General features: G+C 69.9%; 1 protein-coding gene across 1 annotated transcript; it reads left to right on the forward strand.

Annotated features, from left to right (window-relative positions):
• The first annotated feature begins 1,072 nt into the window (after nucleotides 1–1,072).
• Nucleotides 1,073–21,423, forward strand: PRR12 (proline rich 12). Its single transcript, XM_075916806.2, is given in 15 exon segments — nucleotides 1,073–1,554; nucleotides 5,244–5,356; nucleotides 5,923–6,084; nucleotides 7,278–9,333; nucleotides 9,335–10,640; nucleotides 12,176–12,692; nucleotides 13,371–13,681; nucleotides 14,276–14,392; nucleotides 14,692–14,825; nucleotides 14,926–15,401; nucleotides 17,431–17,556; nucleotides 17,771–17,868; nucleotides 18,012–18,140; nucleotides 18,323–18,418; nucleotides 19,488–21,423. Coding segments are annotated over 15 exon segments (5,868 nt in total). The 5' UTR covers nucleotides 1,073–1,468; the 3' UTR covers nucleotides 19,629–21,423.
• Nucleotides 21,424–21,912: the final 489 nt, after the last annotated feature.

Genomic DNA, 21,912 nt, shown 5'->3' on the forward strand with positions numbered 1-21,912 from the left:
AGGCCAGAGCCAGCGCCCCGTGGAGACCTGCCCCCTTGCCCACCTCCTGCGCCAGCCGGTCCCTACCCTGGGGCTGGCACCCCCTACAGGTGAAGTGCCACAGGCCAACCCCGGAGCTAATTCTACCCTGCCTGGGTCTCACTGCTCTCCTCCTCTGCCCCAGTGTCCTTCCAGCAGCTCACAGAAAATAGTCCCCTTGTAGAAGCCAGAATGCTTTCCCCAGGCCTCGCTCCTCCCCCCTGCCCCAGATGTGTGGGTCTCACCCCCACATTTTCTGGGCTCCACTTTCAGGCCTTTGAGGCCCAGGCTAGTCCCTGGGCAAGTAGGCACCAATGAGTCATGGGTCCCCCCCCCTCCACCTCTGCCACTGGTGGGGCCCTTAGTCAGCTGATCTGTGGGGAGGGCAGGGGCTCGCAGAGTCTGGGGTGGGGGGTTCCCCCCCGTGCTCTATGCTGGGCGTCTGACAGGGCATGCGTGTGTGAGTGGTGCACAGGCCTGTGTGAGGGGGTGTTGTGCGAGACACGGGGGGGGGGGAGAGGTAGCACAGTGCACAAACACGGGCATGGGGGAGTGGTGTGGGGGGGCAAGGTGTGTGTCACCCCTCCCCTCCCTTCTCTGTCCCTGCCCCATTCCCCCAGCCCCACCCCTCCCTCCTCCTCTGCTCCTGCCCCTCTCTCCACAGCCCCCTCCCTCCTCTATTCCTGCCTCACTCCCTCCAGCCTGACCCCTTCTGCTCCTGCCCCTCTCTCCACAGCCCCCTCCCTCCTCTATCCCTGCCCCTCTCCCTCCAGCCTGACCCCTCCCTCTATTTCTGCCCCACTCCCTCCAGCCTGACCCCTTCTGCTCCTGCCCCACTTCCTCCCCCAGCCCTCCTCCACTTCTCTCTCCCCCTGCCCCATTCCCCCCCGCTCTGCCCCACCGCCTACAGATCGACCCCCTCTTCTCTCTTTGCTCCTGCCCCAGCCCCCCCCGACCCCTCCCCCCAGCTCTGCCCCCTCCCCTCCCAGCCCGACCCCTCCCCCCAGCTCTGCCCCACCGCCTGTAGCCCGATCCCCCCCTTCTCTCTCCGTCTCTCTCCCTCCTCCCCCGTCTCTGTCTCTCCCCCCCTTCTCCTCCCCCCAGCACGGGATTGTGGGAGGAAGCGGGGCGGACAGAGACAGCCAGCGAACATGGCTGCACCATGATCCGCCTCGCCAGCGGCCGCCGCCTCCCGCCGCCCCAGCGCCAGCGCCGCCAGCCCGGGGACTGAGCCAGCCAGGCGGGCCCCGGCCGGGGGGAGCGGCGGGAGCCGCGGCGGGACCCCCCCCCCCCCCCCTCGGGCAGCCCCCCCCGCCCGCCTCTCTCCGCCGCCCCCTCCCCGCCGCCGAGCCCCCCGCCCCTGCAGGGGAAGCGCCGGGGCGCACAGGCCGAGGCGCGGCACCTGGGGGCCCCCGGGGCGCGCGCCCTGCGCCCCCCCGCCGCCGGCCCCATGGACAGGAACTACCCCAGCGCCGGCTTCGGGGACCCGCTGGCCGCCGGCCCGGGCTGGAGCTACGAGCGCTCGGCCAAAGCCAGGTGAGCGGCGGGGGAGCGCACGGCGCCGGCTTGGAGAGGGCGCGGGGACCCTTGCGCTGCGCCCGGGCCGGGGACGGGAGGGGGGCGCGTGGCTGGGGGGCAGGGGCTGGTGCGTCCCCCCGCGCACACCTGTGCACAGGGATGCCCCCTCCCCCACCTGGTTTATGGGGAGCCAGAAGCCCCGTGGCGTGGCTGGGGGGCAGGGGATGCGCTCCCCCCCGCCAACCCTCCCCCCCCAAGAGGCCCCTGAGGGATGGGTGTGCGGGGGCTGGGACTGGTGCCGGGAGGAGCGGGGCCCTTCCATGCCCCAGGTAGCACCAAGCCACACGGGGCGGGGAGGGGAGGGACTGGGAGCTGAGCTGTGCCCCCAAACCAGCCACTTCTCACAGAGCAAGTGTGGACCCCCAGAGCAGGCCAGGGGCCTCGAGCGGAACCCAGGAGTCCTGGCTCCCAGCTCCCGCCTCCCCAACCACTAGACCCCATGCCCCTCCCACAGTCAGGAGGAGTTCTCCAGCCACAGCTGGGGAGGGTATTCGGCCCAGCTGTTCTCCAGGCTGTGCTCCACCCCAGAGGTGGCTGCATCTCCCCAGGGTTGGATGAGCGGTACTGGTCCATGAGGCCACGGTACTGTCTGAGAGACCCTTCTCAGATGGCGTCTCATGGGGTCAGAGTGACTCCTGGGTTCCTTCCCCAGCCCTGGGAGGGGAGTGGGGGCTAGTGGTTAGCGGGGCGCTGGGGGCCAGGACTCCTGACTTTTCTCCTCAGCCTTGCTGCAGCCTCGCTCTGACTTTTCCCTGGCAGTGCCTCAGTTTCTCTCTCTGTACCATGGGCAGGAGCCTCGCCCTCCTGAGCGGTGCTGTGGGGGGAAGAGGGGAGAAGGTTGGGTGTGGAGGGGAGGTAGGTGCCTTGGGGAATGTGGTAGGCCGGGGGGGGGTAAGTGTGTGGGGGAAGTAGATTATTGGGGGGAGGGTAGATGTGGGGGGCAGGTGTTGCAGGGAGGAGGGGGAATGGTAGGTGCGTGGGGGCAGAAGGAGGGGGTGGGTGGGAGATGAGGGGATGGCTGCTTTCCCTCCAGCTCAGCTCTGCCCCCCCTCAGCTGGCCCCACTGGTCCCAGCATGGGGAACTGGAGCCTGTGTCTCCCCCACCCCCAAATGACAGGTGTGTCATGAGTTGGGAGTTTCTGGGCTGGTCTCCCCACAGGTGTGGGGGGAAGGGAGTGCGTGATCCCTCACCTACGGCTGGGGGGAACATCAGACCGAGCCTCCCCGGGCGTTGGTGTGTCCCCAGATGTCCCCCCAGGGCCCTCAGAAGCATCAGCATTTCAGCTTGTCCCAGGTCCAGTCAACTTCCCCCCCCCCCACACACACAGCCCCCCATCATCTCTGTGTGACGCCCCCTGAGCCGAGCTGCTGGTTCCAGGCTCTGAAAGGTGGGGGAGGGGAGCAGCCATCAGTGGGGTGAGTAGATGCGGAGTAGAGTCTAGTGGTTAGAGCAGGAGTGGGAGGCAGGACTCCTGGGTTCTGTCCCCAGAGGCTAGTGGTTAGAGTGGGGGTGGGCGGCTGTTCTGTCCCCAGCTCTGGGAGGGGAATGGAGGCTAGTGGTTAGAGCAGGGGTGGGTGGTTGGGAGCCAGGACTCCTTTCGCAGGGGGGCGTTCCCTACCCACGCTACGTGCATCTAGTTCTGGGCCTCCGCGCCCCTTTGAGGCATGCGGGTGCGATGGAAGGTGCTGCCCCCCGTGCATTCCCCTCGCACGCGGCGGGGGGAGCGGACGCGTCGCACGTGCACGGGACGGGCCCGGCTGCCACTTGCGAGGGGACACAGGCCACCTGCACGGTCGCTGCCGTCACCTTGGGACGGTGCAGGGACCTTGGGGAGCTGCCTACACCCAGCTGTGGGGGGCCCCACGTGCGCGAGCTGCGTCCCTCTTGCCCCCGGGGCGGGCGTCTCCGCAGAGCCTCGCACGCCCCTGGCGCGTGGATGTCCCGCAGCGCCCGAGTCAGGAGCCCCGTAGGGCGGCCCCGGCTCCTGTCCTCCCACAGGGGGCGCCCTGTGTGGCTTTGCGGCAGCGCATGGATTGCGCGGAGGCCTGGGAAAGCCCACGGATTGGTGACCGCCCGGTGCCTGGTCTCTGCAGGGTCCGGGCCTTGGCCCCGCCAGAGGCCGGCCTGCGCCCGTGGCAAGCTGCATGGAGGGTCTGTGGCAGCCCCGCACACCCCTCCCGCCCCCGGCCTGGGGGCTGCCTCGGGAACGTGGGGGGCTGGCGGCTCAGAGCTGGGTGCGAGGCGAACGGGGGGCTCGGGTGACTAGAGGGTTGAGAGGCAGGACTCCTGGGTTCTCGGTTCTCGTATCACAGGGACGGGGCTGAACCTGCAGGGCAGAACTAAGGGTTTGAGCCCAGGGCCGGGCCGGCAGGGTCTGCAGGTTGGGCGTGTGGGGCACTGGCAGGGGCTGTGGGTCTGGGGTGAGGGGCACCGGCAGGGCTGGGGGGCTGGCAGGGGCTGTGGGTCTGGGGTGAGGGGCACCGGCAGGGCTGGGGGGCTGGCAGGGGCTGTGGGTCTGGGGTGAGGGGCACCAGCAGGGCTGAGCGGGGCTGGCAGGGGCTGTGGGTCCGAGCTGAGGGGCACCGGCAGGGCTGGGGGGCTGGCAGGGGCTGTGGGTCTGGGGTGAGGGGCACCGGCTGGGCTGGGGGGCTGGCAGGGGCTGTGGGTCTGGGGTGAGGGGCACCGGCAGGGCTGGGGGCTGGCAGGGGCTGTGTGTCCGGGGTGAGGGGCACCGGCTGGGCTGAGCGGGGCTGGCAGGGGCTGTGGGTCCGGGCTGAGGGGCACCGGCAGGGCTGGGGGGCTGGCAGGGGCTGTGGGTCTGGGGTGAGGGGCACCGGCAGGGCTGGGGGGCTGGCAGGGGCTGTGGGTCTGGGGTGAGGGGCACCAGCAGGGCTGGGGGGCTGGCAGGGGCTGTGGGTCTGGGGTGAGGGGCACCGGCTGGGCTGAGCGGGGCTGGCAGGGGCTGTGGGTCCGGGCTGAGGGGCACCGGCAGGGCTGGGGGGCTGGCAGGGGCTGTGGGTCCGGGGTGAGGGGCACCGGCAGGGCTGGGGAGCTGGCAGGGGCTGTGGGTCTGGGGTGAGGGGCACTGGCAGGGCTGGGGGGCTGGCAGGGGCTGTGGGTCCGGGCTGAGGGGCACCGGCTGGGCTGAGCGGGGCTGGCAGGGGCTGTGGGTCCGGGCTGAGGGGCACCGGCAGGGCTGGGGGGCTGGCAGGGGCTGTGGGGTGGGAGCGAGGGGCACGTGAAGCCTTGTCTGTGTTGGTGCCCAGGCTGTGGAGGGGGGGAGGGGGCACTGCTGGTCAGACATTTGGAGCGGTGGGAAAGCCAGAGCTGGGGACTACATTTCCCACAATGCCCTGCTGCCCCACACTCCCTGTGGCAGATGCTGGCAGGGACATGGGGGAGGGGGGGGGGAATCTTCCCACTTCTCCGGGCTGTGGGGGAGGAGGGGTCCATGGGGCAGGTTCTCCTTCTGCAGGGCCTGCGATGGGGGAGCGGGACACGGTGGGGGGGGAGGGGAATCCCTGGCGGGAAGCCCCTCCCCCATTGTGGGAGTGATCCGTGGCTGGCTCCTCCTTGAGTGGCCTGAGGCCCCCTCCATGGGAGCCGGCGCCCCCCCAGGGCATGTCACTGACTCTGTCCCCCCCAGCCTGGTGTATGGCGGGTCCCGGACGTCCCATCCCGACACGGACATTCTCCACCGACAGGCCTATGCCGCCCCCCACCCCCTGCAGGGCTACGCCACCAACCACCACCCCGCAGGTACCCCCCCGTGGTCTGTCTCCCGACCCCCCCGTCCGTCCCGCTCCTCTGTCGGCATGCCCCCACCCTCCCTGCCTCTTCTCGTCTGTCCCTGCCATGCCCCGCCCCCTCTGTCTGTCCGTCCCCCGTCTCCGTCTGCCCTGCCACTGTCCGTGCGTCTCCCTGTCTGTCTGTCCCCTGCCCCAGTGCCCCGTCCCCGTCTGTCAGTCCCCATCTGAGTGTCGGGCCTGCCCCTGTCGGTCTGTCCGTCCCCCGTCTCCGTCTGCCCTGCCTCTGTCCGTGCGTCTCCCTGTCTGTCCCCTGCCCCGGTGCCCCGTCCCCATCTGTCTGTCCCCTTCTGAGTGTCGGGCCTGCCCCTGTCGGTCTGTCCGTCCCCCGTCTCCGTCTGCCCTGCCTCTGTCCGTGCATGCCCCTGTCTGTCTGTCCCCTGCCCCGGTGCCCCGTCCCCGTCTGTCCTGCTGTGTCTGTCCCCTTCTGTCGGGCCTGCCCCCGTCTGTGCGCCCATCTGCACTCCCCTCGTCTCTCTGTTGCCCGTCTGCGCCCCCTCACTCTCTTCCCCCCTGCAGGTCTCTCGGGGCTCTTCGAGACGGGGCTCCACCACGCCAGCAGCGCCACCCCCGACGCCTCCGTCATGAACCTCATCTCGGCGCTGGAGTCGCGAGCCCCCCAGCCCGGCCCCTCGGCCTCCTCGCTGCTCTCCCAGTTCCGCACCCCCTCTTGGCAGACAGGTATGCAGGGAGCGGGGAGACCCCCCAGGGGGAGGGGCCTGACCCATTCTAGCCCTTAGCCCCGCCCCCAGCCAGGCCCCGGGCTGCTCCCTCTCTTAGCCCCGCCCCCCAGCCAGGCCCCGGGCTGCGCCCTCCCTTAGTCCCGCCCCCCAGCCAGGCCCCGGGCTGCGCCCGCCCTTAATCCCGCCCCCCAGCCAGGCCCCAGGCTGCGCCCTCCCTTAGCCCCGCCCCCCAGCCAGGCCCCGGGCTGCTCCCTCCCTTAGTCCCGCCCCCAGCCAGGCCCCGGGCTGCGCCCTCCCTTAATCCCGCCCCCCAGCCAGGCCCTGGGCTGCTCCCTCCCTTAGTCCCGCCCCCAGCCAGGCCCCGGGCTGCGCCCTCCCTTAGCCCCGCCCCTCAGCCAGGCCTCGGGCTGCGCCCTCCCTTAGCCCCGCCCCTCAGCCAGGCCCCGGGCTGCGCCCTCCCTTAGCCCTGCCCCCCAGCCAGGCCCCGGGCTGCGCCCGCCCTTAATCCCGCCCCCCAGCCAGGCCCCGGGCTGCTCCCTCCCTTAGTCCCGCCCCCCAGCCAGGCCCCGGGCTGCTCCCTCCCTTAGTCCCGCCCCCCAGCCAGGCCCCGGGCTGCTCCCTCTCTTAGTCCCGCCCCCCAGCCAGGCCCCGGGCTGCTCCCTCCCTTAGTCCCGCCCCCCAGCCAGGCCCCGGGCTGCTCCCTCTCTTAGTCCCGCCCCCAGCCAGGCCCCGGGCTGCTCCCTCCCTTAGTCCCGCCCCCCAGCCAGGCCCCGGGCTGCTCCCTCTCTTAGTCCCGCCCCCCAGCCAGGCCCCGGGCTGCTCCCTCCCTTAGCCCCGCCCCTGCGCCCTCCCTTAGTCCCGCCCCCAGCCAGGCCCTGGGCTGCTCCCTCCCTTAGTCCTGCCCCCAGCCAGGACCTGGGCTGCTCCCTCCCTTAGTCCCGCCCCCAGCCAGGCCCCGGGCTGCTCCCTCCCTTAGTCCCGCCCCCAGCCAGGCCCTGGGCTGCTCCCTCCCTTAGCTCCGCCCCCAGCTGTACCCAGCAGCCCCAAGTCCCAGCCCCCTTCCCCACCTGCCCAGTAGGGCGTGGACTGCCGCCCCTCCCCACTGCGAGCGAGCCCATCCCAGGTGGGGGCGGGGGCTGCGCATGGGGGGGCTCTGCCCTGTCTCTGACACCCGCCCCCCATCTCTCCTAGCCATGCACACTCCGGCGCCGGCTGAGCTGTTCATCTCGGGCGCCATCCCCGGCTCGGGCACCTTCCCCTCGTCCTCGGCGCTGTCGGCCTACCAGCACCCGGCCTCCTTCAGCGGGCGCAGCTTCCCCGTGGGCTCCTCGCTCAGCCTGCAGGACGCCGCCTTCAGCCCCAGCTCCAATGGGCTGCTGTCCCCGCACGACCCCCTCCTGCACATCAAGCCCTCCCAGGCCAGCGTGCCCTCCTCCCTCAGCTTCGACCGGCTGGGCAGCGCCGTGCTGGGCTCCGGCCTGCCCGCCCAGAGCTCGGCCTACCGCAGCGCCCAGGAGTCGGCCTCCCGCCACCTGCCCTCCCAGTTCAACCTCCTCTCGTCCTCCCTGGGCCCCCCCTCGGAGCAGCCGGCCCAGCTCTACAACGCCTCCGTCTTCTCCAGCCCCTCGGCCGCCTCCATGGAGCGGGCCATGCCGCGGCAGGACAGCGTCATCAAGCACTACCAGCGCCCCTCCAGCGGCCAGCCCCAGCTGCCCGCCGCCCACTCCCTGCAGCACTACCTGAGCTGCGGGGGCAGCTACCAGCAGATGTCGCACCGCGCCAGCCTCTCCTGCAGCCCGCTGGGCGAGCCCTCGCCCGCCGGCTCCGAGGGCTCCCAGAAGCAGCCGCAGGCCCCCCGCCAGGAGCCGGCCCAGAGCTACCGGCCCATCATCCAGTCGCCCGGCTATTCGGGCGCCGGAGCCGGCGCCGGCGGCTCCTCCTCCAAGTCCAAGAGCTACTCGGCCTCCCGCCAGACCCCCCGCTCCACCGCCACCCCCAAGTGCCAAAGCAGCTTCTCCGCCTCGGTGGCCAAGCCCAGCTCGGTCATCGCCAGCCAGTCGCAGGCCTACTCGCCCGGCCAGCCCCAGAGCCTGCTGTCCATGAGCCAGCCGCAGAGCTACGCCGTCAGCCAGGCGCCCAGCCTGCCCTCCATCAGCCAGGCCTCCCAGTTCAGCAGCAGCCAGGCCCAGGACCTCACCAGCAGCAAGGCCTCGAGCTACGGGCCGGGGCAGGCCCAGCAGGGCGGACAAGCCGGGCAGGCCGGCCAGGGCCTGCAGCCCTGCGTGAGCCAGAGCCAAACCTACTCCCCCGAGCAGCTGCAGGGGCTGTCGACGGTGGGGTACAGCGTCCAGGCCGAGCCCCACGTCTCGGTCAGCCAGACGGCCAGCTACGGGCCGGCCCACTCGCAGGGCATGCCCACCGCCAGCCCCTCCATGAGCTACAGCACCGGGCACTCGCCCGCCATGCCCAGCCACCCGCAGCCCCTGGGCTACGCCCATGGGCAGAGCCTGCCCGACTCCAGCCCTTCGCAGATCGGCCGGCCCCTGCAGTCGCCCACGGCCGCCCGGCCCCAGAGCGTGGCCTCGCCCGGGCAGTCGCAGAAGTACCTCACCTCGGTGCTCTCGCCCTCCTTCATGCAGCAGGCCCACGGGCAGAGCTACCCGGGCGCCCAGCCGGGCCTGGAGCGGGCCGGCTCCTACAACAAGGCCAAGGTGGAGTCGGAGCTGCTGGCGGCCGAGCGGGCGGAGGACGAGGATTTCCTCATCCAGCACTTGCTGCAGTCGCAGACGCCGCCCCCCCGGGGGCCGGGCGAGGGGCTGGGGCCGTGTGGGGAGCGGGGGGCCAAGGGGCTGGCCTACGGGGCGCTGAGCAAGTCGGAGGAGCGCTACCACCTGCAGAGCGTTATCCGCACCAACTCCAACCTGGACGGGCCGGGCCTGGAGCTCTCCCTGCAGGGCCTGAAGGAGAAGAAGAAGGGGGAGCGGGCCCGGGCCACGCCCGAGGCGCTGGCCACCTCCGTGGTGCACTACGGCCAGCAGGCCGGGGCCCTGGAGGGCTACCCCCCGGAGCTGAAGAAGTCGGTGGAGCACCTGCAAGGGGGCGGCAAGGACCTGGGCCCGGCTCACTCCTACCTGCAGAAGACCCCCGAGCACGGCCCCCCGTCCCACCGCCTGGTGGGCGAGGCCCCGCCCCTGGAGCCCCACGGGCTGCTGCCCAGCCAGCAGGGGGCGCCGCTGCTGCTGGACTCCCCCCGACCTGCCCCAGCTCTCCCTGCCCCCCCAGGCGCCCCCGCCCCAACAGCTGCTGCAGTCGGTGCTGACCCACACCCAGAGCCAGCTGCACTCCCGGGCCAAGGTGCCCCTGCTGGAGCAGCAGCGGCTGCACCCGCCCGAGCCCCCCGAGCCCCCGCTCCAGCTGCAGGCCCTGGAGGCCCACCTGCAGCAGGCCCACGCCCGCCACTCGCCCCAGCTGCAGGGCCACCTGCAGGCGGAGAACATGGAGGTGCTGGGCCAGGCCCAGGAGATCCAGGACTTCCTGGAGCCCGACCTCAGCCTGGAGTCCCACCTGGGCCAGGGCGGGGCCGGCCTGGAGCCCGACGCGTCCCAGCAGGTGCCGCAGGCCCCGCTGGAGGCCAAGGACCAGTTCGAGAGCCCCAGCCCGCAGGGCTCCAAGCAGCGCTTCGTGCCCCTCACCTCCATCTGCTTCCCGGACGCGCTGCTGCAGGACGAGGATCGCAGCTTCTTCCCCGGCATGGAGGACATGTTCGGGCCGGGGGCCTGCGGCCCCGACGACTTCCCCAAGCCGGGCTGCGGGGAGGACGAGCCCCCCAGCCTGGAGCGGGCCGAGGGCCTGAAGGGGGGGGCCGGCGGTTACGACATGCTGCCGGCCGGCCAGGGCTACCAGGGCTACTGCCCGGGGCAGGGCGAGGACGGGCCGCACCTGGCGCTGGAGCCGGTCAAGCACGAACTGCCCTCCACCGTCAACGCGGAGCCGCTGGGGCTGATCCAGGCCGGGCACGGGGGGCCGGAGGGGGCCCCCAAGCCGGGCCTCACCTCCCCCATCTTCTGCTCCTCCAAGCCCAAGAAGCTGCTGAAGACCTCGTCCTTCCACCTGCTGCGCAAGCGGGAGGCCCCCTTCCAGCCCCCCAAGAAAGCCTACGCCCAGGAGTACGAGTTCCAGGACGACGAGGACAAGGCCGACGTGCCGGCCGACATCCGCCTCAACAGCCGCCGGCTGCCCGACCTGCTGCCCGACCTCATCTCCAGCTGCCGGGCCCGGCCCAGCCTCAGCCCCATGGGCGACATCGACTTCTGCCCCCACCACAGCGCCGCCGACGGCCCCAAGAAGCGGGGGCGCAAGCCCACCAAGCCCAAGCGGGACGGGCCCCCCCGGCCCCGCGGGCGGCCCCGCATCCGGCCCCTGGCCGAGCCCCACGGCGTCCTGCCCCCCGACGGCGCCAAGAAGCCCCGGGGCAGGGGGCGGGGGCGGGGCAAGAAGGGGGCTGAGGAGGGGGGCGAAGGAGGGGCTGGCGTGGAGCCTCTCAAGCCGCTCAAGGTAAGGGTGGGGGCGGGGCCCTGGGAGGGGAGGGCGGAGCTCCAAGTGGGCAGGGCCCCAGGTGGGGAGGGCGGAGCTCCGAGGGGGTGGGGCCCCAGGTGGGGAGGGCAGAGCTCTGAGGGGGCGGGGCTCGGGTGGGAAGGTTGGAGCTCTGAGGGGGCGAAGCCCTGGGTGGGGAGGGCAGAGTTCCAAGGGGCAGGGCTCTGAGGGGGTGGAGGGGAGAGCTCCGAGGGGGCGGGGCCCTGGGTGGAGAGGGCGGAGCTCCGAGGGGGCGGGGCCCTGGGTGGGGAGGGTGGAGTTCTGGGGGGGCGGAGCTCCGGGTGGGGAGGGCAGAGTTTCAAGGGGCAGGGCTCTGAGGGGGTGGAGGGTAGAGGTCCGAGGGGGCAGGGCCCTGTGTGGGGCGGGTGGAGCTCTGAGGAGGTGGAGCCCTGGCTGAGGAGGGCGGAGTTCCGAGGGGGCAGAGTCCTGGTGGGAGGGCGGACCTCCGAGGGGGCGGGGCCCTGGGTGGGGTAGGTGGAGCTCTGAGGACACGGAGGGGAGAGCTCTGAGGGGGCGGAACCCTGGCTGTGGAGGGTGGAGCTCTGAGGGGGTGGAGCCCTGGGTAGGGAGGGTGGAGCTCTGACGGGGTGGAGCCCTGGATGGGGAGGGCAGAGTTCTGAGAGGCAGGGCTCTGAGGGGATGGAGGAGAGAGCTCCGAGGGGGCGGGGCCCTGGGAGGGGCGGAGCTCTGAGGGGGTGGAGCCCTGGGTGGGGAGGTTGGAGCTCTGAGGCGGCGGAGGGAGGAGCTCTGAGGGGGTGGAGCCCTGGGTGGGGAGGGCAGAGTTCCAAGAGGCAGGGCTCTGAGGGGATGGAGGAGAGAGCTCCGAGGGGGCGGGGCCCTAGGTGGGGAGGGCGGAGCTCTGAGCGGGCGGGGCCCTGGGTGGGGAGGGTGGAGCTCTGAGGGGGTGGGAAGGGCGAAGTTCTGAGGGGTCAGGGCCCTGGTGGGGAGGGTGGAGCTCCGAGGGGGCGGGGCCCTGGGTGGGGAGGGTGGAGCTCTGAGGGGGTGGGAAGGGCGGAGTTCTGAGGGGTCAGGGCCCTGGTGGGGAGGGCGGGTCTCTGAGGGAGCAGGGCCCTGGGTGGGGGGGTGGATCTCTGAGGGGGCGGAGCCCTGGGTGGGGTGGGTGGAGCTCTGAGGGGCGGAGCTCTGAGGGGGTGGAGCCCTGGGTGGAGAGGGTGGAGCTCTGAGGGGGCGGAGCCCTGGGGGGAGAAGTCTGAGGAGGGTGGGGTCCTGGCTGGTGACCTAGGAACTTTGACTGGGGGCAGGGCCATGTATGTGGGGCCTGTTCTGGGACTTCCAGCTAGGCTGGTCTATTGGAGGACATGATGGGGGCTCCTAAGGGTTAGGACCTGCAGGCCCTGGGTGATGTGGTCTCCCCAGGGGGCGGCGGCTGGGGGGCTGGGCTGGAGGTGGCCAAGAGCCCTCCGGGGGGCAGGGTTGGGGGTAGCCGAGGGCTCCCGGGGGCCGCCGGAAAATGGCACGCCCCGTTCTCCCCCCAGATCAAGCTGGCGGTGCCCAAGGGCGGTGAGGGGGCCCCGGCCGAGCCCACGCCCCCCGGGCCGGCGCCCCCCGAGGGCGGGCTGGACAGCAGCCAGACGCGAGAGAAGATCAAGGCCAAGATCCGGGAGGTGGAGGAGAAGCAGCCGGAGATGAAGTCGGGCTTCATGGCCTCCTTCCTGGACTTCCTCAAGTCGGGCAAGCGGCAGCAGCTGCCCACGGCCGCCGCCAGCCCCCCCAAGGCTCCGCGGGCCCCGGCAGCCCAGCCCCCCTTTGGCCTGGCGCCTCCCCTGCTGCCGGGGGCGCTGGACGGGGCCGAGGGCGAGGGGCTGGTGATGAGCTGCACCAGCCCCTGCAAGCGCCTGGATGAGGAGCTGAAACGCAACCTGGAGACCCTCCCGTCCTTCTCCTCCGACGAGGAGGACTCGGTGGGCAAGAACCAGGACCTGCAGAAGAGCATCTCGTCCGCCATCTCCGCCCTGGACGACCCGGCCGAGCGCAAGGAGAGCGACGGGGCCGGTGGGTGGCCCTGGGGGGCCCCCCCAGTTGCCCCTGCATCTCTGCCCCCCTTCCTTTGCCCCCCGCCGACAATGCCCCTCACTCCCGACCCGCTGGGTAACATGGGGTGGGAAGCATGGCGCGGGTACCCCAGGGCATGCTGGGTGAGAGAGGTGGGATGGCAGGGGTGCCCCAGAGCATGCTGGGTAAGATGGGGGGGGTAAGAGGGTTCACATGCCCCAGAGCATGCTGGGTAAGGGAGGAGCAGGTGCCTCGGCGCATGCTGGGTAAGAAGGGGGCTGGTAAATGTGCCCCCAGAGCATGCTGGGTAAGATAGGAGGTAGGAGGGTGCACGTGACCCTAAAGCATGCTGGGCGAGGGGGGAGCGGGTGCCCCAGAGCATGCTGGGCGAGGGGGGAGCGGGTGCCCCAGAGCATGCTGGGCGAGGGGGGTGAGCGTGTGCCCCAGAGCATGCTGGGCGAGGGGGGAGCGGGTGCCCCAGAGCATGCTGGGCGAGGGGGGTGAGCGTGTGCCCCAGAGCATGCTGGGTGAGGGGGGAGCGTGTGCCCCAGAGCATGCTGGGCGAGGGGGGAGCGGGTGCCCCAGAGCATGCTGGGCGAGGGGGGAGCGGGTGCCCCAGAGCATGCTGGGGGAGGGGGTTCTTCCCACCTGCTTTAACCTCCCCTCCCTTCCCCGCAGATGCCCCGGCCGTGGAGGAGAAGCTGCCCAGCCCGGCCCCCTCTGAGCCCTCCCAGCAGGAGCCCCCCCTACCTGCCTCCCCAGTATCGCCCCCGGAGCTGCCCCCTCCGCCCCCCGAGGGGCCCCCGGCCCAGGCCTCCCCGGAGCCGGAGGAGCCGGAGGACGCACGGCCCCTGCACCTGGCCAAGAAGCAGGAGACGGCGGCCGTGTGCGGCGAGACGGACGAGGAGGAGGCTGAGAGCGGCGGGGAGGGGATCTTCCGGGAGCGGGACGAATTTGTCATCCGCGTGGAGGACATCCAGGCCCTCAAGGTGCGGGGCTGGGGTGGGCGAGAAGGGCACCGGCAGCGTTGGGGGGGCAGGGGCTGCGGGTTGGGAGGGAGGGGCACCGGCAGCATTGGGGGGGGCAGGGGCTGTGGGTCGGGTTGGATGGGGACAGTAACTGTGGGTCGGGAGGGAGGGGAACCGGCAGGGCTGGGGGGGCAGGGGCTGTGGGTCTGGAGGGAGGGGAACCGGCAGGGCTGGGGGGGCAGGGGCTGGGGGTCTGGAGGGAGGGGAACCGGCAGGGCTGGGGGGGCAGGGGCTGTGGGTCTGGAGGGAGGGGAACCGGCAGGGCTGGGGGGGCAGGGGCTGTGGGTCTGGAGGGAGGGGAACCGGCAGGGCTGGGGGGGCAGGGGCTGGGGGTCTGGAGGGAGGGGAACCGGCAGGGCTGGGGGGCAGGGGCTGGGGGTCTGGAGGGAGGGGAACCGGCAGGGCTGGGGGGCAGGGGCTGGGGGTCTGGAGGGAGGGGAACCGGCAGGGCTGGGGGGCAGGGGCTGGGGGTCTGGAGGGAGGGGCACCGATAGAGCTGGGGGGGGCTGGACTGGCAGGGGCTGCAGCAGTGAGTGACCCCAGCTTTGCCTCTAGCTGGCGTTGCAGACGGGCCGGGAGCCGCCCCCCATCTGGCGGGTGCAGAAGGCCCTGCTGCAGAAATTCACCCCCGAGATTAAGGACGGGCAACGCCAGTTCTGCGCCACCAGCAACGTGAGTCTCCCCTCCCCCAGCGCCGGCGTGGGAGTGACTCCGCGCCTGCCCCAAGGGACAGAGTCTGGGAGCCCCCCCCATCCCAAACCGCCTGCGTCCGTGGGATGACCTGTTCCTGAACAGGCCTTCCCACAGGGGTGGGGAGTCCATGGGGGTCTGCGCCCAGTGCCCAGCGGGGGAGGGGACATTGGGAGAGAGGAGCTGGATTTGTGTCTCTGTTCTGATGGGGGTGGGAGACGCCCTCAGGAGCAGCCCCCCTGCCGTTGCTGTCGCCCCTGATCTCTGCTCTCCCCCCCCAGTACCTGGGCTATTTCGGGGACGCCAAGAACCGGTACCAGCGGCTCTACGTCAAATTCCTGGAGAACATCAACAAGAAGGATTACGTCCGTGTCTGCTCCAAGAAGCCCTGGCACCGGCCGCTGCAGGCCGTGAGGTGAGCGGTGTGCAGGGGGGCATGGGGGTGGGGGGCACCCTGCCCTCTCCCTACCATGGGTCCTGCCTCATGACCCCTGCTCCCTTCCTGCCCCTTGCAGGAGGCAGAACCAGCCCAAGACGTCGGGCCCCAAGGTGCCAGCCCCGCCCAAGGCCGAGAAGCCGCCAGAGGCGCCGGAGCCAGTGGAGAAAAAGCCGGAGCGGGCCCCCAAGCCGGAGCGGGCGGAGAAGGCCCCCAAGCCGGAGCGGGCGGAGAAAGCCCCCAAGCCGGAGCGGGCGGAGAAAGCCTCCAAGCCGGAGCGGGCGGCAAAGCCGGAGAAGCCCCCCAAGGCCGAGCGAGCTGAGAAGCCGCCCCGGGCGGACAAGCTGCCCAAGGCCGAGAAGGCCCCCAAGGCCGAGAAGACGGAGCCGATGGCGCCCACCCCACCCAAGGCCGCCCCGGCTGGCGCCCCCAAGCCGAAGCCCAAACCCGCCAAGGTGAAGGCGGAGCCGCCTCCGAAGAAGAGGAAAAAATGGCTCAAGGAGGCGGCATCCTCCTCGGACTCCGAGTCCAGCCCAGACCAGCAGAGCGAGGACGGTGAGCCTGGGAAGGGGGCATGCACGATTCGGGGGGGGGGGGGGCAGAGTCTCACGTAGCCACTTGGGTCCCGCCCACCAGCCCCATGGCTCCTCCCCGGCTCCGTCCCGCCTTTCCCATGGCGCTGGGGTCAGCCCCTTTCCCCGTGGTCCCCCATCCGCCCTGACCCCAGTGGCAGGAGAGCCAGCGAAAACGCCAGCGGGGAAGGGGGCCGAGTGAGAGGGGAGGTTGGAGGGGAACAGGCGTCCTTTAGAAAGCCCCATCCCCCAGGAGAAAAGGAGCTGAACCTTCAGGCAGTCGCGGCAAAGGGCCGTTAGCTCAAGGCCGAATTCGAAGAGCAGCCAACCAACGGCCACAGAAACACACAGCGCCGTTGGGCTGGCAGCCAGCCAGTCGGTGGGGACGCTGGCCCATGGGGATGCCAAAGACCCATCCCTGGCAGAGACGCCCAGTGAATTACTTACACCCGCCTGCACTGCCGGGGACGGTAGCGTGGTCCCGGGTCTGGCAAACGGAGGTGTCACTAGAGGAGCAAAGGGATCGGTCCAGGATTCCCCGGGCCCAGCGGGGAGTCACCGAAGAGTTCAGAAGGACGGTGGGGGATCAAAGTGGCACAACAGCTCCTGGGGGGATGTAACCAAGCGCGGAACTCGCAGGTCTCTGGACCAGCTCACCAATCTCCTAGATTTCTTTGCGGGGTGGGGGTGGTCAGCGGACGCACCCAGAAGGGATCTAGGGCCCCCGGCTTTGAGAACATCTCGGACCAGGCCCTCACCAGACTTTTAAGCTCCGTGGGCTGCCACGGGATACGGGCTGTCACGGGTCAGTAACCGCAGAAAGGAGGGAAACGAAGGGGAGGAATCGCGGGCCAATCGGCAGAGCCGAGAGAGCCGCGTTCCCTCGACTTCTTTCCATTCATGAGCGGAATAAATATTGTTCCGTGCACCGAAGCATGTGCCAATGTGCACCACCAGGAGAAACACGGGCTGCTGGCTAGGGGCGCTCTGCTCTGTGTGGCAGCTGAATCTTTTCTGGATGTCCCCCAAGCCCTCGGGAACACTGGCAGGGAGGTGACCAGCAGGTGTCCCCTGGGGCCTGTACCGGCCTGGCACTGCTCAGCATGGTCATCAGTGGTCTGGGAAAAGGGGGAACCAGGGAGTTGAGGGAAGGTGCGGCTGGTGCAGAATGACTCGAGGAGTTACAAAGGGAGCCCACCAAGCTAGGCAAGAGACCAGCATTCGAGCTTCAGCATCGATCACCCCAAAGGAACCCATGTTGGGAACCGCTCCCAGTGAGCCAGGCAGAAGGCGGGACGGGGAATTCGTTACCGGGTGGAACTCACTTCCAGGGGATGGACAAGGGTGGCGTCATGTCAGGACAGGCTCGGCTTGTGTGCTGGTTGCCCTGTTGTGCTTTTTCCCCTGGAATGTGTCAGCTCCTACAGATGGAATGATTGGCCAGTTTAGTTATGGACTACCCGGGGGGGGGGCCCACTGACAGCCTGGTGAGGGTGATCCATTGTCCCTGGTGTGGGCACTCCTATCCACTTTCCGTTTCACGTCTGTGCCCGTTGCACATGCATCTCAGCTGGTGGATGAGTGTGGGGCCAAGGATGCCCCCTGGAGTTTGCTGCTTTGGGCACTTCCCGGAGCCCTCTGGCCTTCCAGTGGGCGGTGCCCTGGTCCCCACCAATAGGCTGAGCTGGAGCAAGCACTATGCAAATGAGCCTCACTGCAGGTTGGGGGGTGTACTCCCTCGCATCACCACTAGAGGGAGGCAAAGTGCCTCTTAGCACAAGCTCCCAGGCACAGGCCTATGGTGGGAGCCTGGTGGCGGGACTGAGTGTGGAGGGGCGGGGTTTGGGCCATGGGGGCGGGGCTACAGACTTGGAGGCGGAGTCTGGGCCTGAGCGGGAGCTGACTCCTGGGGGTAAGGAGCAGTGGGTTGCCGGGGGGGCTCTGCGTGGTGTGGAGATGTAATGCCGGGGGTGTGGCCGGGACCCCCCCACTCACCCCTGTCTCCCCCCCAGAGCGGGTGCCGATGGGCCGGGTGCTGAACACGCGGGCCATGAAGGAGATGTACCGCAGCTACGTGGAGATGCTGGTCAGCACTGCCCTGGACCCTGACATGATCCAGGCGCTGGAAGACACCAATGGTGAGTCCCCCCTCCACCCCGACACCTCCTTATGCTTGTTGACCCCTCCCCCCCACCTGACTTGCTCTGACCCCCACCCACGTGGTTGGCGGAGGAGGGGGGGGTGTCCTCCCCCACTGTGGGGGGGACACCTGATGGCTCCGTTGCAGGGTGCTGGCCCTAGGGGGAGAGGGCGATGGCTGGTGACCTTTGCCCTTTGCCCCCCTCCTCCCAGATGAGCTATACCTGCCCCCCATGCGCAAGATTGACGGGATCCTGAGCGAACACAAGAAGAAAGTGCTGAAGCGGATGTCTCTGCACCCGGCGCTGCAGGTAGGGGCCGGGGGGAGGGCACTGCAGATCTGGGGGGGCTCTAGGGCTCAGGCGGGAGATGCTGGGGGGCCCTAGAGGGACCAAGGTCTGTGAGGCATGGAAGGGGCCTTATAACCGAGCTCTCCCCCCGCTGTGCCCCCCAGGAGGCGCTGCACACCTTCCCGCAGCTGCACGCCGAGCCGGGCGAGGCTCTGGTCCGGCTGCGCCCCGCCGGGGAGCCCTACAACCGCAAGACCCTCAGCAAGCTGAAGAAGAACGTGTCCAAACCCCAGGTGGGTTGGGGGGAGCGCTGGGGGGCTCGTGGCGGAAGCTGGGGGGTCTTGGAGGGTGCTGGCGGGCCCTGGGGTAGGTAGGGACGTGCCAGGGTGAGGACCTGTGGGGGGCACATGAGGGGGTGGGGAGCATGGCCGGGGGAGGGGCTGCCCCCCCGACTGACCTCCCCCTTCCCTTGCAGGAATTCAAGGTGGACGTGGAAAAGTCGTTTTTCTTCACCCTCTACCATTCCCTCCATCACTACAAATACCACACCTTCCTGCGCTGCAAGGATGAGGTGAGACCGCCCGCCCCACGGCTCCCATGGCCTGCCCCATGCACCCTCCGCCAGCCCCACGGTTCCCTCCAGCCCCACAGATCCCCCCTTGGCCTGCGCCATGGCTCCCCCCGCCCGCCCCATGGTTCCCTCCGGCCCCACAGATCCCCCCCCTTGGCCTGTGCCATGGCTCCCCCCACCTGCCCCATGGTTCCCTCCGGCCCCACAGATCCTCCCCCTTGGCCTGCGCCATGGCTCCCCCCGCCCGCCCCATGGTTCCCTCCGGCCCCACAGATCCTCCCCTTTGGCCTGCGCCATGGCTCCCCCCGCCCGCCCCATGGTTCCCTCCGGCCCCACAGATCCTCCCCCTTGGCCTGCGCCATGGCTCCCCCCGCCCGCCCCATGGTTCCCTCCGGCCCCACAGATCCCCCCCCTTGGCCTGTGCCATGGCTCCCCCCGCCCGCCCCATGGTTCCCTCCGGCCCCACAGATCCCCCCCCTTGGCCTGTGCCATGGCTCCCCCCGCCCGCCCCATGGTTCCCTCCGGCCCCACAGATCCCCCCTTGGCCTGCGCCATGGCTCCCCCCGCCCGCCCCATGGTTCCCTCTGGCCCCACAGATCCCCCCCCCTTGGCCTGCGCCATGGCTCCCCCCGCCTGCCCCATGGTTCCCTCTGGCCCCACGGCTCCCCTGACCTGTCCCACAGCCCCTCGCCTGCCCCATGGCTCCCCCTGCCTGCCCCACGGTTCCCTCCGGCCCCACGGCTCCCCTGATCTGCCCCACAGCCCCTCGCCTGCCCCATGGCTCCCCCTGCCTGCCCCACGGTTCCCTCTGGCCCCACAGCTCCCCTGACCTGCCCCACAGCCCCTTGCCTGCCCCATGGTTCCCTCCGGCCCCACGGCTCCCCCGCCTACCCCATGGTTCTCCCCGGATCCCATGGTTCCCTCTGGCCCCACAACTCCCCTGACCTGCCCCACGGCACCCTCCTCCTGCCCAATGGTTTCCTCCGGCCCCAGGGCTCCCCCGCCTGCCCCACGGTTCCCTCCCAGGGTCCCCCTGCCCCGGGGCGGGCTGACGCTGTCTCCCCCGCAGACGACGGCCATCGAGGGCCAGGACGCGGACCTGGGCCAGGAGGAGGTGGTCCAGCAGTGCATGCGCAACCAGCCCTGGCTGGAAACGCTCTTCGACTCCTTCAGCGAGCTCCTGACGCAAGCCCAGAGCAAGTGCGCGTGACCCGCGGGGCGCCCCTCCCCCGCGGCGCTGGCCCCGCCCCCAGGCCCCCCGCTGGGCTGGGGAGGGCTTTGGGGGATCTGCCCCCCACCCCGTCGGTGGGGGGGGAGCCAGGACAGACCTGCCCCCCCCACGCTCCTCAGCTTGGGGCAGCTGCAGCCCTGGGGGGAGGATGCACCCTGAGGTGGGGGGCTCAGTTGGACACGCGCCCCCCCCGGCTCCCCCTCCCGTACGGAGAAATCTTATTTATATATATGTATAAATGTCTATTTAGCAGCTTCCTTTCTCTGTATGGGGGTGGGGGGAGCCCCCTGCCCCTGCCGGGGAAGCACATGGGGGGGGTTTGGGGCGGGGGGGGGGTTAGAGCCAGGGGGCGGAGCCAGGACTCCTGGGTTCCATGCTGGGCGCACTCACCTGAAACAGGTCTGGCCTTCCCCGCCCCCCCCGCTGTAGCAGGGTAATGACCCCCCCCTTGCAGGGGGGCTGTAAAGTATTATTGCCCCCCCCCTCACGTGCAAAGCTGAGCAGGGCAGGGGGTGATCCCCTCCCCCCCCATGTCGTGGTCTGGCTCTCCACTCAGAACAATGTATTGCCAAGCTTGGGGGCCCCCCAACACAGCCCCCCCTTTGTGTTGGGAGGCACTCCCGTGGTGGGGGGGGGAGTCAGCCAGTGAGTCCATGTGCTTCCCCCAGGGTGGAGGGGGGAGATTCCCCACGCCCCCCCAGCCCGTAACAACTATTTAACCCTTCTCTTAGGCCGTGTTTTGGGGGGCCCGGCCCTCCTTGGCGGGGGGGGGCGGTTGTTATTTTTGTCGTTGTGTGTTTTTGTTTTGTTTTTTTATCAGCGGATTCTCTTGTACATACTGTATAGGGTCAAAGTCTATGTATCATATTGTATTTGGCTAACTGAAACCCACACCAGCCCCCCTCGCTGTGAGATACTTGGGCCTGGATGAGCTTTGATGGAGGCCGGGGGGGTCTGGGTTTTGGGGGGGTTGTTATTATAATTATATAGAAAATTCAGGGCCGTCTAGCCCCAATTCCCCCCCTTTCTCCCGCCCCATTTTTTTTTTTTTTTTTAACGGCGGAAACAAAATCCAGCCTCGACTTGAGCAAGGCTTGGTCTCGGCTGTTCCCCCACCCAGTCCCCTACTTTCCAGCCACCCCCAAGCCTGCAGCCTCTCATCCGCCCCTTGGCGGGGGAGGTGGGTGGCCTGTGACGCCCTCCGGCCTCCTCCCCACTTTGGGGGGGGGGATTCAAGGTACTTTAAGGGGGAAGAGGGGTTGCCACAAACAGCCCCCCCCCTCCTTGGGGCTTCCTGGGAACTGCCTTGAAATTCTCACCCCCGTTCTGCTGCCGCAGATGAACGGTTTCTGGGATATTGGGGGAGGGCAGCCCCAATGCAGCTCCTGTTTCCCCCACCTGAGGGAGCCTGGAGGGGAGAGGAACTTGGGGGGACCCCCCCCGGCACCCCAGCGTCTGTAGTGCTCTGGGGAGGGGGGCTGTGGCCAAAGCGAGGCGCCCCCCCCTCCTGCCCACCCAGCCAGGACCCTCCCTCATACCGGCAAAGCACTAAACTGTATGGGGGGGAAGAGCCCAGAACTGGCCGAATTGCAGGTACCGCCAAGCGCGGGGAGCTGAGACCCTCCCCCGGCCCAGAGCTAACCCCTTTGGTCTGTGCCCCCCCAATCCCGCCACCCCCCAGCCCCCCCTTTTTTACGCTGTGTACTCTGTGTCCGTGGGTTTTGCGCCCGGGATTGTGGTCTGTATGGATGTTCCGATATATTTTTATTGTTTACTCGCGTCTCCGCCTCTTTTTCTCGCTCCCCTGGGTCCCTCGTCTCTCCCTCTCCCCCCGCCCACGCCCCAGAGCCACACCTCCGCCCTGCACAGAGCCCCCCCCCCGCCACGCCTGGAAAACAGGTGCGTGCTCAGATGTACCCCCAAAATCCCAGGGCCGCCAGCTTCCATCGGCCCAGTGCATTAGCAGCAAAGAGAACCCCAAGGCGTTACTGCCGGGGATGGATGCACGCCCCCTAAAAGGGGCAGGGTCCCCCCCAGGCTAGTGCCCCGCTGGGGACAAGCCATGGGTCTGTCCCCTGCCCCGAGGCTGAGGGGAGCCTGCACCCTCCCAGAGGGGAGATGGCAGAACCCAGGAGTCTGGGTGTTGGGTTGAGGCCCCCAAGCATATGGGGCGGCTATTCCCACCTGCACCCCCTGGAGCAACCTGCCCTGCCATTTGAGGGGCTGGGGGGAGGGTCTTCCACCCGCCCCCAATGACAAGACT

This window comes from Pelodiscus sinensis, chromosome 18 (genome assembly GCF_052426305.1).
Source record: "Pelodiscus sinensis isolate ZL-2025 chromosome 18, ASM5242630v1, whole genome shotgun sequence".
Taxonomy (NCBI): domain Eukaryota; kingdom Metazoa; phylum Chordata; order Testudines; family Trionychidae; genus Pelodiscus; species Pelodiscus sinensis.